Source organism: Pantherophis guttatus, chromosome 2, assembly GCF_059756535.1.
Source record: "Pantherophis guttatus breed Tessera chromosome 2, ASM5975653v1, whole genome shotgun sequence".
NCBI classification, from domain to species: Eukaryota; Metazoa; Chordata; class Lepidosauria; order Squamata; family Colubridae; genus Pantherophis; species Pantherophis guttatus.
Genome location: NC_142064.1, coordinates 170,317,253 through 170,332,608, shown reverse-complemented (window position 1 = coordinate 170,332,608; position 15,356 = coordinate 170,317,253). Strand labels below are relative to the sequence as shown.

The 15,356-nt window shown below is 37.7% G+C and overlaps 2 protein-coding genes across 3 annotated transcripts in view; one reads left to right on the top strand and one right to left on the bottom strand.

Moving 5' to 3' along the window:
- The window catches only part of NTN1 (netrin 1), a 129,481-nt gene extending 121,662 nt beyond the window's left edge, over positions 1 to 7,819 (top strand). For both annotated transcript variants that reach the window (XM_034408066.3, XM_034408049.3), the window contains one exon: positions 1,193 to 7,819. In XM_034408066.3, coding sequence (XP_034263957.1) covers positions 1,193 to 1,521 — 329 coding nt within the window. In that variant the 3' untranslated portion in view covers positions 1,522 to 7,819. The remainder of the gene's footprint in view (positions 1 to 1,192) is intronic.
- A 2,561-nt stretch (positions 7,820 to 10,380) lies between these two features.
- The window catches only part of STX8 (syntaxin 8), a 74,363-nt gene continuing 69,387 nt past the window's right edge, over positions 10,381 to 15,356 (bottom strand). The window contains exon 8 of the mRNA XM_034408076.3: positions 10,381 to 10,910. Within this exon, the coding sequence (XP_034263967.2) occupies positions 10,843 to 10,910 (68 nt within the window). The 3' untranslated portion in view covers positions 10,381 to 10,842. The remainder of the gene's footprint in view (positions 10,911 to 15,356) is intronic.

Here is a 15,356-nt window from a genome sequence, read left to right as displayed (position 1 = left end):
TGCTTCAATATAATAGTTGAAGCCCTGCCTAGGCTGTGAATGCAGCTGGCATTCTGAGAAATACAATTTTACCATAAGAGGAAAGCTTCTTCAACATTTCTAAAAATAATAAAAGTGGGATTTAAATAAATCAATAAAGCTACAGTTGTTAACTGTTTTTCTTGAACGGTAAAACTTTGCAAGCCACCAGGAGGATGGGAACCCCAACCTTTTCTGCTCACCATCTCAAAAGTATGCACATCTAAGTCACATTTAGAAAAAGCTGAGCCCGTATTGTCCCCAGGAGTCCAGGCAAGAAAAAAAAAACATTGCTCGCTTTCTTTGGGTCTCTCCCTTGGGGATGGTGGGGTGGTGGGAAACTGCTGGAAAGCAGCACCTTGTGGAGCTGCTTATGCGGGCTCTGCAGCTTGCTCTCTTTGCTGCCCCTCTCCCTACTCCCATTGTAAAGGTGTTCTCCCTGCTACCGGGATGGAGATTGAATGGGATAACTTTCAGGCTCAAAGGACAAGCTTTGCCATGAATAGAACCAGATGGAGTTATCTCTGGTGGCTGCTTCCTTTTCCCTGCTGTGAGAGGTTCTCAACCCTGTTAACCAGCTAGCTGGGAAGTTTTCTTTTAGGCAAATGTCTCTTTGAGCTCTTGGCAGGCAACCAGGCGATAGAAGGCCTGTCATCAGGTGAAAGACAGATTAGAATAAGGCGTGCTGCTCTTACTCAAGATGAATGCTTCCCTGCCCTTCTGCAGGCTGCTTTATCCCCTGGGCTTGAGGGGGAGGAAGAGCAGCTTCTCAGAGATCTACTTCTATCACATGGTTCAGCCGTTCCTCACCTCCTTTCCAGGCAATTGGCAATGGCTTCTATTTTCTCACTTTCTTAAAAATAAGAATGCACAAAAAATAATTAATTTAAAGAGCTACTCTGTTTTTAAATCAATAACCCAGATTGAATTATTGATTCAGTACAAGCATCCTAAAGTAAGCACCGCTTCTCATTTTGAACTGAATGTGTGACCTTTAGCCAAGCACAAGGAATTAAGCATTAGGGGCATACCAAATCCCTAATCACCTTACATTTCTGCGTAATGGGTGAACACATGCAAATCTTGCTTTCCAGTGTAACTTGTGCTTGACGATCTTGAGGAAAACTGCAAAATGCATTAAAGAAATGACCTTCTCCTGACTTTCTGTCTCCAGCTGTCCAGATCCACATCCTGAAAGCAGAGAAAGCTGCAGAATGGTGGAAGTTCACAGTCAACATCATCTCTGTTTACAAGCAAGGGGCTAATCGGATACGGCGTGGTGACCAGATCCTCTGGATACGCTCCAAGGACATTGCCTGCAAGTGTCCCAAGATCAAGCCTATGAAGAAATATTTGTTACTGGGCCATGATGAGAACTCTCCAGATCAGAATGGCCTTGTAGCAGACAAAAGCAGCCTTGTGATACAATGGAGGGACACATGGGCCAGGCGCCTGAGAAAGTTCCAGCAACGAGAAAAGAAAGGGAAATGCAAGAAAGCCTAGAGGGAGAATCAGAGACAAGGAAAGACTGCACATCCTTTCGTGTCCGAGTCAGAGCAGATGAAGTGGGATTAGGGACACTGGCAAGAAGCTCACTTTGCAATTTATATGCAACTGGGTGGGGAGGACAAGTGAGGAATTAGTAACCTGTGAGTTATGCCCATTTTGGCCCTCATAAATACAAAACCCACACAAAAACTAGTGAGAAAACTAACTGTAAATCCCTACTCACCATAGTAACAAATATTAGATCAGTTACTACTTCCCGTTCTCCTTTGATTTCCTTTTTTTTCACTTTTTTCTCAAATCATTTTGGTCTGAAGGATGATGAACTGCCTTAAATTCACCACCTTAACTACTTCTCAAGTCCAAACAAGAACCAACAACTTGTCACTGAAAAGAACGATATTGGACAGAAACGATCCTCTTCTATGTCTTCGCTTGCAAGAAATGGAAACAGATTGCTGTTGGTAGGAAGAACAGACAAACGGGATTGTTGGCTAAAAATTGACCATCGGGTACTGCATAACAGTCTGCTGGATGGTTCTTCTATCATCTGTTACACAGCAACTTACAGAACATGTCAGATTGCTTGTGCAATCTGACATACCTTACTCGCCATTGTAAATGAGAGCAGTCATAAATGTGTGAAATGTACAGTAAATTCTTATTGCTCATATAAAAAAAGGCAACTTGGTCCTAAAGAAAGGAAGATGAGAATTGTGAAAAAGGTTGCATTTATGGAACAGTTGAATGATGGATACCCAATGATGGATACCTAGAAGAACACTAGTCAACACTCAGCTAAAAGAAGGGTCAAATTACTAGACCTGGCTTTTTAGAAAATCTGCTTGCAGTGCTGCATTTGTGAACACAATTCCACCAAAAGAAAACCAGTTTTATTTTTTTCTTTCTAAATTCATCAAAACATGAAACAAATACAATCTCAAAATAATAACTGCTTTATACATAAAAGGAATTCATCTCAATTGCATAAAGCAAAAGTTACATAGGATAGATCCTATACTGATTTTTCTCTTGAGATAACACTATGTTAATATTTCAGTGCCCAGACCATGGAAACATGTCTTATGAAAGTGTGCAATGAAATTCCATCTCTCCACATTAGTGTCTCAATTGTGGTCATTAATATCTCATGTAAGATTTCAACATCTTACTGCTGCTGTCTTCATCAAGCATGTTTCTGAACTGCAGATCATCTTATGAACTGGCTGAATTTGTCAAGATTTGTAACTTACCTACATGCATGGATGAAGAGAAGGGGGGGGGATCAAAGAAGTTTTATTACTGCTTATAAAGATGAAAAAGAGTCCGACTAATTAATCGTTTTGTTTTAAAGAGCTTACTATACGTAGCTTTAATTTCTTACTTGTAAAACTATGATTTAGAATGAGGGAATCATTCTACCACATTTCTTCTACAGAAATTCTCTGCACTTCCTTAAACAGAAAAGTTGGCAGTGGGCTTTCTCTTCCATATTAAGTTCACAAGAAGTGAGCTTTCTGTTCATACAATCTCCACTTCCCTTGCAAGCAAACCAGGAAGGCTGCATTAAATTCAGCACAAATAAGTGTAAAGTGGCCAGATGCCAGGGAAGTAGATGGTAGGGGGAGTAAGAGAAATTGTTCCTGGGAAAGAAGAGAATACGCTGGCTTAGTTGCTTTGCACACTCGCAGAAACCTATGGATCGTCCCTTTTTTCTATCAGCTGAATTTCGACAGAAAAATAGAGTCCTCAAGTTACGACCACAATTGAGCCTAACGTTTGCTAAATTTATTTAGTGAGTTTTGCCCCATTTTATGACTTTTCTTGCCATGTTTGTTAAGTGAATCACTGCAGTTCTTAAATTAGTAACCTGGTTGTTAAGTGAATCTGGTTTCCCCACTGACTTTCCCTGTCAGAAGGTCGCAAAAGGGGATCAAATAATCTAGGACACTGTAACCATCATAAATGTGAGCCAATTGCCAAGTATCTGAATTTGGATCACATGACCATGGGGATGCTGCAATGGTTGTATTTGTGAAAAATGGTTGTCACATTTTTCAGTGCTGTTGTGACTTCAAACAGTCACTAAATGAACTGTTGTAAATTGAGGACTACCTGTACACAGACCATTCTCCCAGCATTGGTGTCTATGTCAGCAGAGATTTCATCAGTTCTAATTTTGAACCCAGAAGGAATTTTAATCCAAAAATGTCCAAGGTCCAAAAATGGCTTAGTTCTGGAAAACAATGGGAACAAAAGTAAATAATCAGCCTCACATTTTAGTAGTAGATTACTAACTGAGAAGGGAGTTTACATTGTGGACACTTCTCTCTATTCTATTCCTTGCAAGAAACATGACACATTGGGTAACATTAGAAAATAACATCCTTCCATCCCACTCTTTGATGCAGCCCATTTTTACCAACTCGTCATGGTACACATGGAGATCAGTCATTCCAAAAGTTTCCTCTCTTAGGAAGCAGCAACTTTCAAACATTTTATAATTTCCAATCTTGATTTATCTGCTAAGGGATCTTCATGATAATAGTGGCCCCTTATGTGTAGTTTAGCTGGAGCTTTTTGGATTAACCTCAGTAAAACATCTCAACTTTCTACTCTCAGCTTGTTCATCATATGGGAATGATATCCAGCATATTTGAGCTTGTCAAAACTAACTTTCCAGATCATTGTAGTATTCATTGGAATGCCAATGAATACTACAATGATCTGGAAATCCTTTGTTATTTTTGCTCAAAGCCCTGCTTTAGGTTTATAAAATTAATGATGTATATACTATAAATATATAGACATAGGCACACACAAACAATGTAGCTGCAGTCAGAAAACCAAGGAATAATGGGTAAAAGCAGGCTGGATATCTCTAATATGTGCACAGATGTCATTAGTTTCAGACACACAGAAAATATGTCCGGCAACTCTACATCACTCCACAAGACTTAAAATTAACCGTAACCATGAAACGTCATTGTAGAAAATGGCAAACTGTTATCAAAGCTAACAGAAATGTGATATTGATAGCTATGATGGAGTAACAAAAAAAGCTAAACACTGTTCTCAAGAGATGTACACTGCCTTTCAGAATTGACAATAATTTCTATATAGAGGGTTGAACTAATTAAAACTGGTTTCATGTTGGTTTGTTCTCATTTAAAATATCTCTATAGTTCTACTTTTTCCAGGCTGTGTTCTCTGAAAGAATCAACCATGTCTAGTACCACTTTATGAGAGATGCAATATAATCCATATCTTCTGTTGAGGTTCCTCAGAGGAAGAACAATAAGCTTGTAGCTGCTGAGCACTTTATACCCATCCCTCAAGATCTAGCTAAGATCAATAGATCGATTCCCAGTTGATTTTAGCAGCCAAAGTAGAGAACTCAAAGCCAATAATACCCAGCTTTTATTCTGGCACAAAATAACAGGATATCCATTATCCAGACAGCATTGTGGAAATGAACAGAAAAAAGTAAGTGGAAGAAGAGGCATTTAATTATATCTGATACATATTTTACTAAGAAACACAAAGGTGTTTCTATGTTGACCCATTGTCCATTAAATTAATGAACACATTCTCTCCTGGGTCATGTCCTAGGACCATGATGGCAAATCTATGGCACGCGTGCCACAGGTGGCACGCGGAGCCGTATCAGTGGGCACACAAGCTCAGCTCCGCCAGCTGATTTTCAGGCCTTCTGGGCCCACCAGAAGTCGGCAAACGGGCCATTTCAGGCTTCCGGAAGGCCTCTTGGGGGGAGGGGGGAGGCCGTTTTCGCCCTCCCCAGGCTCCAAGAAAGCCTCTGGAGCCTGGGGATGGCAAAAAACAGGTGTACCGGGGCCACCGTGCCATCGCGTGCCAAAAGTGGGGGAGCCTAGAGGGTCAGGGCGCATTGAATTATGGGTGTGGGCACGCGTGCATGCGACCCCCCCCATGCTCCCCCCACTTTTGGCACGCAATGGCAAAAAGGTTAGCCATCACTGTCCTAGGAAAAACTGTATGCTGTTTTGCATTGGACTTTGTTTGTCTAGGATATAGGAAAACAAAGCACCTATTTAGAGTCAAGTTGCAGACTTATTAGCAGCAAATATGAGGTATCTTTCCCCATTTATTAGTTTGTGTGTTTTTTAAAAGACGGGCCATTTCTGCTCATGCAGAATTTTTTTACTTTTTTGGCTTTGCTTTTTTTTTTTTTTTTTAACAAGTCAGGACTTTACAGAAGTTTTGATTTGTTTTTGTTTTTTTAAATAATTCTTTGGCATTGTGTGGTAGCCCACAAAACTGTAATAGCACTAGGAGGAACTGTGAACAAAGCATAAGGCTGGAGTGAGAGAGAGAGAGATAGATTACCAACAGTATAAAAATTTTAATCACAGATTTTCAGGATTATTAATAGTCATTACATTACATTGCATTATAAGAAATAATTCAGAAACATCAGTTATGTCACAGGCGATGTATTTCCACGAAATCCTAAAAAACAATTTTGGTGGCCTTGTGCATTGCTTTGTCTGATTTGCTAGTAATGTTCAGAATTTCATTAAATTGCTCTAGTGTTCCTCAATTTTCATGCAATGTGTTGGGCAGTCTGATGCAATGATTTCCCTTGAATGTGTATATTTCAAGATAAGTTGGGGGGAGGCGGTTAGGCCTGGCCTGTAATCAGCACCTCAAAAGAAAATAAATCTATGTTAATTTACAAATGAGTAACATCTCAGATTAACAAGGTGTTTTCATTGCAAAGCTTGGTAAAATTTGGTTTTTTATGACAGTGCCTTTGTTGTCAAATCCACATCTTGACTACAAAGGAGCAAACATTGTAATCCTGTATAGAAATGTGGGAGGCAATTTGTGTTTGCTTTTGTGAAATATTGATAACCACTATATATCATCATTCAACATGATTGCAAAACATATATGTTCATGGTGTTTAATCTCTTTAAAGAGCTGAAAAAGTCTTACCTTCTGTAACACAAATATTTTGAAAAGCTGTGAAATGTGATAGTTGCATCAACTAGCAAATGGAGAAGAAACTACCAAAAAAAAAAAAATCAAGGCTGATTGTAGAATTAGTACAAAATGTAAAATAGCTAGAGGGCAGAATCTATATACTAATCAAAAATATAATACACTAGAAAATATTATAACAATCCTGATTCTGCCTACAGTAGTAAGTTCCCTTTTTGTTTGTTCAATAGGGTCTATCTTGACATGATTAAGGGCTTGTTCTGTACTTCTATATACAGTAAATATAGCTTTGTATACATAACTATACCTCCTTTTATTTAACAGATCATTTCAGCTTCAAATAAAAAAAAACAGAAAAGAATAAAACAAAATCCACTGCAATACTTTAGGCCATTTATTGGTAGAGGCATAATTCTTGCCACGCAGTCATATGTTCTCAGGAGGCAGCATATAACCAGATTCATCTACATTTTCAGCTGATAATTTTATTTGAAGGCCAAGAGTTATGCAAAAGGTGACCCCTAATACAACTGAAGTTTATGGGCCTAGCATAGAATAAGAATGCTCTATCAAATACAGTGGCTTAGTTAGATAGCTGGAAAGCTTCCTAAACCCCCTGCTAAAATAATGCAACCCTGCATTGTGTAAGACAACCTTGCAACTTTTAAGACATATATTTTAATTATAAGGAAATCATCTTGTTTTTCTGAATGGGAAAAGAATCACTAGAGTGAGATGTATGTATCTGCAGTAGAACCAATTGGTGCCTTACATCTTTTTTTAAAAGAGTGACATGAGAAGGTTGTAAAGACTACTGATATAATCTCTAATGTTGAGGGACTCTTGAGAATATTCCAAGCTCTATGTTAACAAAAGAAATGCAACGCAAACCATTCTGAGAACAACTGAAACATTCAGACACAAGTAATACAGCTTTGTTCTCTTTACTTGGTCCACTTTATGTTCCTTCCCTTCATCGCCTTAACTCCTTCCCCCAGGGATAATAATCCTCTGTTCCTATTATTCCTGTTAATAATTATGAACTGTAAATGTTGCTTAGTTATGACCTTTGCATATAGTTTTGCGACAATGTTTCTTTACAATGCATACTAATATATTATGGTTATATATATATGAATATATTTAATGACATGTGGGGAAAAAGTTGTGGATTTTCTTATGTACCCACCCTTCTTTTACCTTCATTTGTTAGATGGGATGATATAATGAAGCAGATGGAGCATGTAACAGTGCAGAATCCACTTGATAAGACTAAATCCAGACATCTGTCAAATAAACTCTTATAAACTTCTACCCATGGCAGTTTCTTCTGTTGCAGCAGAATGAACAAAGCGACACTTCCTTTTCAGCTTTGAGGGAACATGAGCTCCTCTTCTGAAAACAGCTAGTCAATTATTAACTTGTAACTGGTTCCTTTAATTAGATGAGAAGCGGAGATTCCATCATCCAAACTCTGTGTGTTAACTCCAATATATACTGTATAAATGATGTGTCTGCACAATTTCATTTGGATTTATCTGTTCACCCAATACTTATTTTAAGTTTAAAAACACTATTTATTTGATCTGAAAAAAAAGTTTAGCACACACGTTATCTCCATATGACAAATAGGCCAGTTGGTATTAGTTTCCCAATTCTGCAAGCAAATATCCAGAAAGTCTTTAGAGTTCAAAATTCATTTCAACACAGGAGACTCAGCTGCTTTTCTCTAAGCTTGGCTAAATTTACTGGATTGTTATAAAAATGAATTATTTTATAAAATTATAATAAATGATAATTATGAATGGATTATTTCTTTTCAACATTTAATTTAGGAGACACGCATCTCAAGGAGACAGTTTTAAACATTTTTCTCCAAGGAGAACTACCTGTTGGGAAAATAGCATTAATCAATATTAACTAAAGATCGGGAGATAAGCCAATCTTTTCTGTGCTTGATTTACCTAAAAGCTATCAAGTCACTCTGATCCCTTTTTACTTTAAATGAATTCATAAACACAGAAAAATTTGACCTGTTCCAGCTTCAGAAGTGAATTTCTCCAGTAATAATGAAAACCTAAACTGAAATGACCAGAACTCTTCAGTGGAAAAGTGACCCTCCTATCTTTCAGTAAAAGGAAGCTGCTCACTCTGACCCTTCATTTCACCAGAGAGTTGGAAAGAGCTCATAAGTCATCTAGTTTGATCCTTTGGCTCAATGAAGGATCTGCTAAAGAATTTGGACAACTCGATATTTGATTTGAATACTTCTGTTGAAGGGCAACTATACTTCTACACAAAGCAACCAATGGCATCAGTTGAGAGTTCTGTCCATCAAGAAATTCTTTTTATATATAAGCTGAATCTACATCCCTGCAACTTTTATCAGCTGGTTCTGGCCTTGACCTACAGATAAATAAGACTACTCCTTTCCCCACTCAACTCTTCCAGTACTGGAGACTAGTAACATATGACCCCTTGGTCTTCTGCAGGTTACACAGATTCAGATCCCTTAACTGTTCCTCATGGACTTGGTTTTCTTTGGTGTCTCCTCTGAATTCAATGCAGTTTGTCATGGACATTCTTTTGCAAGTAGAGAATGACCAAGAGGAGTAGAGTGAGCAGGTTATTTCCTGGGAACTAGATTCTATTGCTGCTATTAATACATCCCAAAATAGAATTTCCTTTTTTTTTTTAGCAAATTCAATTGTGATGTATTGCTCCATTGCTCTAATTAATATCCCGAAGTATATCCATGTATAACTGTCTATGGATATTGTCAATCATCCAGTTCATGAAAAGTCCAGTTGCCTTTTGAAAAGCATCTTTGCAACATCCATGTCTAATACAATTAATTATATTATGATAGTTTGCCTTTTTTGTTTGTACAATTGAAAGGCAACTTCTTGTGATGGGTCCCCTATGGTGAAAACCTCTGGCAATAGAAAAAATGGCCTTTGATATCAGCTAGTCAAACATTTCATTTGCAGATTTTTATCCTATCTTTCTAATAAATATATCGATTTGTTTTTAAAAAATTGAACGTTTATCATATTCAATAATGGATTATCAATTCTATTCGGTCAAACATGGAGTAGATGAAATACTAAATAACACACACAAAAAAGTTGGCTAAAGAGTTTCAGCCCTATACTGGAGTTGTAGATAAGGCTCTTAATATAGTTTTTGTTTGAAATCCTCAGATCTCATAGCACAGCATTATTCAACATATATCAATACTACATGGGCTAGAATGTCATTAATCCTAGATATTCAAGAACACAGATAAAGGCTTTAAATATTCGTGGCAGAAAAGGATAGAAAATAAAGTAAAATACAAGATAACAAAAGAAATCCTATAGATTAAAATGGCTTCTATTCAGTCTTACTGCCTTGCTGTCCATTATGTCAATATATATACAGCAAAAATAACAATATCTGGACATGGATTAACACTGGGGTTTTTAATCCAGTGTTGCATACATAGAAAGATGTTGACGCAACAGGATTTGTCTCCCTTGAAGCCCTCATCATTCTCCCAAATGTGCTTTGCTAATCCTTCACTGTAGATTTTGAGTGTTCAGGGCAAGTTACAGAGAGACGTAAAGTCATTTTCCTGCCAATACTGTTAAAGAGAATAATTTTCATTTACTTTCAGAACATGTATATAGAAAAAAACACATTTTGAAACTCTGGATATCTACAGTAATTCCATTTCTTCCCTGCTTTTAATGTACCTTGGTAAAGAAATCCAGGTATTTAACATAATATGTTTGATTCTACATTTTTGGACAGAAACTTCATCTTTTCTTTCCAAAATATATATCTGATAGTTACCATTTTACAATAGTAATTGCCCTCTGACTCAAGTCAAAGATTTTGTAGATTTTTTATTTATTTGAAAGATGTTCACTCTTCAAAAATGGTAGTTTCTCTTGAATCTTTGACATTCTCTCAGGAAGAACCATTTATTTCAGCAATAAGGAACTAATGTTAAAAAGAAAATGCTAATATTTTAATTAGACACTGCAGAGATTAAGAGAAAGTTCCACTTAGTACTATTAGAAGCATTTATAGACGAAGTATTTCTTTGAAATTAATTTCAATTTATGCCTTGAAGTTTATTCAGATGAGTCATTTCTTTTCCAATTATGTTCTTGAGTATACAAAGTTTTATACAGAATTTTGTAAAATCTTTATGCAGCTCAGGCATAGATCTGTCTCTCGTAGTGGAGTGAGAACAGCTATATCCATGGACAGTGCCAACAACAAAGTGGGGTTGTCCTTGCTATAGATGACTATTAATACTTAGTTGCAAAATGAGATAATCTCTGATTACTTTGTAGGCCACACAGCAACAACCACAATAGCAATCAGCAATAATACGATCACCACCATCATCCCTGAAAGAAACCAAAAACATAAACTAATTATTCTTTGTAATTATTTTAAATCTCATAAATAGATACACTTTAAAGAAAACTCCATTGGAGAAGAATAGATTTATTTCTAAAAGACAACATTTGATTTCTCAGTTTTATCAATTCAACCATTCATTCTCTGGGGCCATTTCAAAAACATTTCAGTGTATTGCCTGTTTTGACAACTGATGTGTGTATGGTTTAATTGTATTAGCTAACTCTTTATTCCTCTTTGATTTATGAAATGTAAGTGGAAACCTATGTCTCAAGATATTATAGCAATAGAAAGAATGACTTTTATATTCTGCTTGAGAAATAAGTATATTTCCATTTTGCTGAAGAAACACAAGCATGGGAGATAGAGTTTTATAAAAAGGTATTTTTCTAACACATTCCCACACACAATTTTAAGAATACATGCACAAAGGACCACATTAAAAATTCTCAGTATTTAACAAATTAATTCAACATTCCTGCTTTTCTGCCCAAGCACAGGAAAATGCATGTAATCTCCCATCTCAATTTCTATAATTTTACAAACAGATTCAGTTTAAGATTAGCATAAATACACACATATGAAATTATTAAATAAATCCTATAACCCCTAGTTATAATTTATTAATTATATGTTTATTAATTGCAATCAGTTTGTATGTAGTAGCTGAAGAACTAACTTAAAAAATGCATGGATTCCACTTTCATATTTCTCCTCTTTAAATATTTTAAATTAAATAGGTCAACTTTGAAAAGCCCAGTTCTCTTTTGTTTTGTTTTCTTTTTTTTAATACTACAGAGTTTCATATTTAGATGCAATATAATTTCCCACCATTTTGAGGGGGAAAAACAAGTTACACCTTGAGCCATATGGCTGACTTGATATCGTTTTTCTAAGGTCAGGAAAAATAGTCAAAGTACTGTCAAAATACTTTGCCAAAATACTTGGCAAAATGAAACTTTGCTTCCAATCACCAAAATGCTACCCATCCCTAAATAATTGCTCATCCCTGACTTGCAAACACACCCAGTTGCCATTTCTCTGATCTCTGGGAAAGGGAATCTCTAAGCCAAACTAAGCCTCTGGGAGGAAGAGAGCCATCTAGCCTGCATCATTTACTTTCCTCTTAGGCAAATTAACTCAACAGAACCTAGGCATGTTGGAAGGACAGTTCTTTAAAGATACAATCCCCTCCTCCAACTCCAGTTATGAGTAAAGCCATTTAAAAAAGAAAAGGAGAGAAGGTAGTCAAACACATAAAACCCAGCATGATAAAGTAAACTTCTGTAACCAGATATACTGTAGGTATAATCAATCAATCAATCAATCATTTCATAAAATCAGTCTCTCAAGCTTCCTCATTCAATAGTATTCTGCTCATTGATATTACTTGACCCACTGAGTTAGCTAGGGCATCAACACACATTGGCACTATCTTTATTTATTTATCTCCAATGGAGATAAATATGAAGACCTAAGGTAGGTGAGAAGGAACAACTTTCCCATCTAGGAGTCTTAGGTGTTTGCAACAAGGATGTTGACTGGAATATAACTGTACTAAGTTAAACAATTCAGGCAAAGCTTGCCAGGCCCAGCCTCCCCAGGGTCCTGTTTTGATTCAGTTTGCAGCTCATTATTGAGAGTCAAAATAAGGTTTAGGACAGTGATGGCTAACCTTTTTGCCGTCGCGTGCCAAAAGTAGGGAGAACACGGGGGGGGTCACACACATGCGTGCCCACACCCATAATTCAATGAGCCCCGCCCCCACGCATGCGCATGGTACTCCCCCCGCGCTCCCCACACTTTTGGCATGTGATGGCACGGTGGACCTGGTAGGCCCGTTTTTCACTTTCCACAAGCTCCAGAGGCATTCTAGGAACCTGGGGAGGGCGAAAACTGCCTTCCCCACCCCCCCGGAGGCCCTCTGGAGGCTGGAAACGGCTCATTTCTCGACTTCCATTAGGACCGGAAAGCCTGAAAATCAGCTGGCCGGCCCGCGCATGCACACTGGAGCTGAGCTAGGACAACGCTCGTGTGCCCACAGATATGGCTTCGCGTGCTGGGCCACCTGTGGCACACGTGCCATAGGTTCACCATCACGGGTTTAGGAGATTCAATTTCCAATTCCTGTGGCATTCTTTTATTGTGCTGTTTATGTTAAAAGTATGTATGTGTTTTGTGGATAACTCTCTGATATTTACTACTGTAATAGGCACAGTTTATTAGTTAAGAAAAATATTTTGATAGTGGTTTTTCCGATATGCTTCTCTGTGCTGATTTTTAAAACATTTCTTTAAATTTTAGCTCATTTACGTTTTCATTGCTACATTTATGTTGGTCCATTTCCTTACTATATTTGATGCCATTTATTCCTGAAGTGTCTGACTAGCTAATAATGAAGAATATCTTTAAAAAATGATTGAATAAAAGATAAACCCATCCTTACAAAATAGTCAAAACTCCCAACAGCATCACAATGGATCAAAACCAGAAAAACATACTTAATTACTTGGCTAAGGGAATTCTTAGAGGAGAAGGAGGGCTATCCAAAACACATAAAGAAATTATGGGCTGGAGTTTGGTTCTGTGAACATTCACACAAACAAATGCGGGAGAGATGGAACTGCTGAAATCCATGGCTGGGATGAAGGGAAGCCTCTAGAGGGGAAAAGCTATACTAGTCTGAATGGATGGATGAAGAAATGAGATCCATGTCGTGAAAGAAAACAGTATATATATATATATATAAAAAGAAGTTACTTTTGTGGTGACTGAAATTAGGCCTCCAAAGAAAATATGCAAAGTCCTGCAAGACAAATGTAAACATCAATGTACCCCTGAAGTGAGTCACTCATTCAAGCTTATTTTACTCCCATCCATTGCAGAAAGGCTGCACAATGGTGGGCACTGTCTCCTGCATTACAAAGTTTCCAAGAGGCAAAGCTTGCCAAGCTGCTGACTTCTTCTCCTGGTGCTTTTTCAGGGCCTTTGGAACGGCTGAGTGAGATGCCTAAACAAGCGCAAAAGGAAATTCAGTTTTCCAGGAGAGAGTGAGGAGATTCTGCATGCTGGAGGGGGAGCTTGCTGAGAACCAGGCAAGGCCGCTCCTTATCATTCTGCTTTTGTCTGCTTGCAAATGAAGAACAGAAAGAGCTGACAAAAGGAAAGACTGGCAGAAATAATATTCATTTGTTTTCCCTTCTCTATCAAGTATTGGTTTGCTAAAAGTACTCGATGAGTCTATCGAGTTAAACCGGTACAGCAAAAAAGAACCAAGACACTAACAATATCTGGTAAAACTACTATCCTGCCTGCTTCAATGCATAAAAGTCTTGGGTTTGCAGAAACTGAATTTGAATGAAGGTGGAAGGAGGGACAAGTTTAGCTTTCAAGGAGAGCTAGAATGTGAGAATTGTCACAGTGAAATGGGTTACAATGGCTTTTGGCAGGTAAAGCCTCAAATCACAAAGAAGAATTTCCAGAAAAACCAGCTGTGTTTTGTTTTCCCCCAGCGAACACAATAAAGGATCCTGTTGCTCCTTTAAGATTAATTCATTTATTCCCACTTCAGTGAAGATCCTTCCTTGGAGATCTACAGAGCACTATATCTAAGCATGTTTTTTGGAAAGGATCACAACAGTTTGTTAGTCTGTTATGGTGAAACAGAGAATGTACTTAAGTTTTCTTAGACTTATTGCATTTTCAGTGCAGAGCAAGACAATATTCACAGGGTGTTCGGAAAACAAAGTGCCTGAAGATTAAAACACCTGGTTCTGTCAGCTACCGGTCAAAAGATGCTCTCAAAGTGAAGCTCCACTTTCTGTCTTCGTGGGAAGTAGAAAAAGTGCAGACAGCTTGTTGTTTGTTACATAGCACTTTAGCCTGAAATCACATCTATTTGGATGACTGTACTTGTAAAGACTTGTTTGACCTAACACCTACTTTTTCAGAGATCTTTGTAGATGTGGCAGCCTGGTTCTTTTGTTTGTGTGCCGTGTTAGTATTGAACATTTTAGCTGCACAAGTGTCTCTTTGCCCCAAAGAAGAACCATAATATTGCTTTTGACCTCCTTTTTATCTGTCACATAAACAACCTTAAATGTAGATTCTGAAGATTGCCATCCAGAGTTATGGCAGCCATGAACAAAATTCAAGAGCAGGCCTTGTAGAAAGTTGTTGAAGACTTGGAAAGTTACTACAACAAACATGAGAGCCAGTTTGGTACAATGGTTGAGGCATCAGGGTAGAAACTGGGAAACCTTGTGTTCTAGCCTTCTTCTTAGGCACAAAACCAGCTGGTTTTGTGCCTAAGTAACTTTCTCTTAACTCTAGGAAGAAGGCAAGGGCAAACCACTTCTGAAAATTCTTGCCAAGAAAACTGCAGGGACTTGTCCAATCAATTGCTGAGAATTGGACATGATTGAACAGGAGAA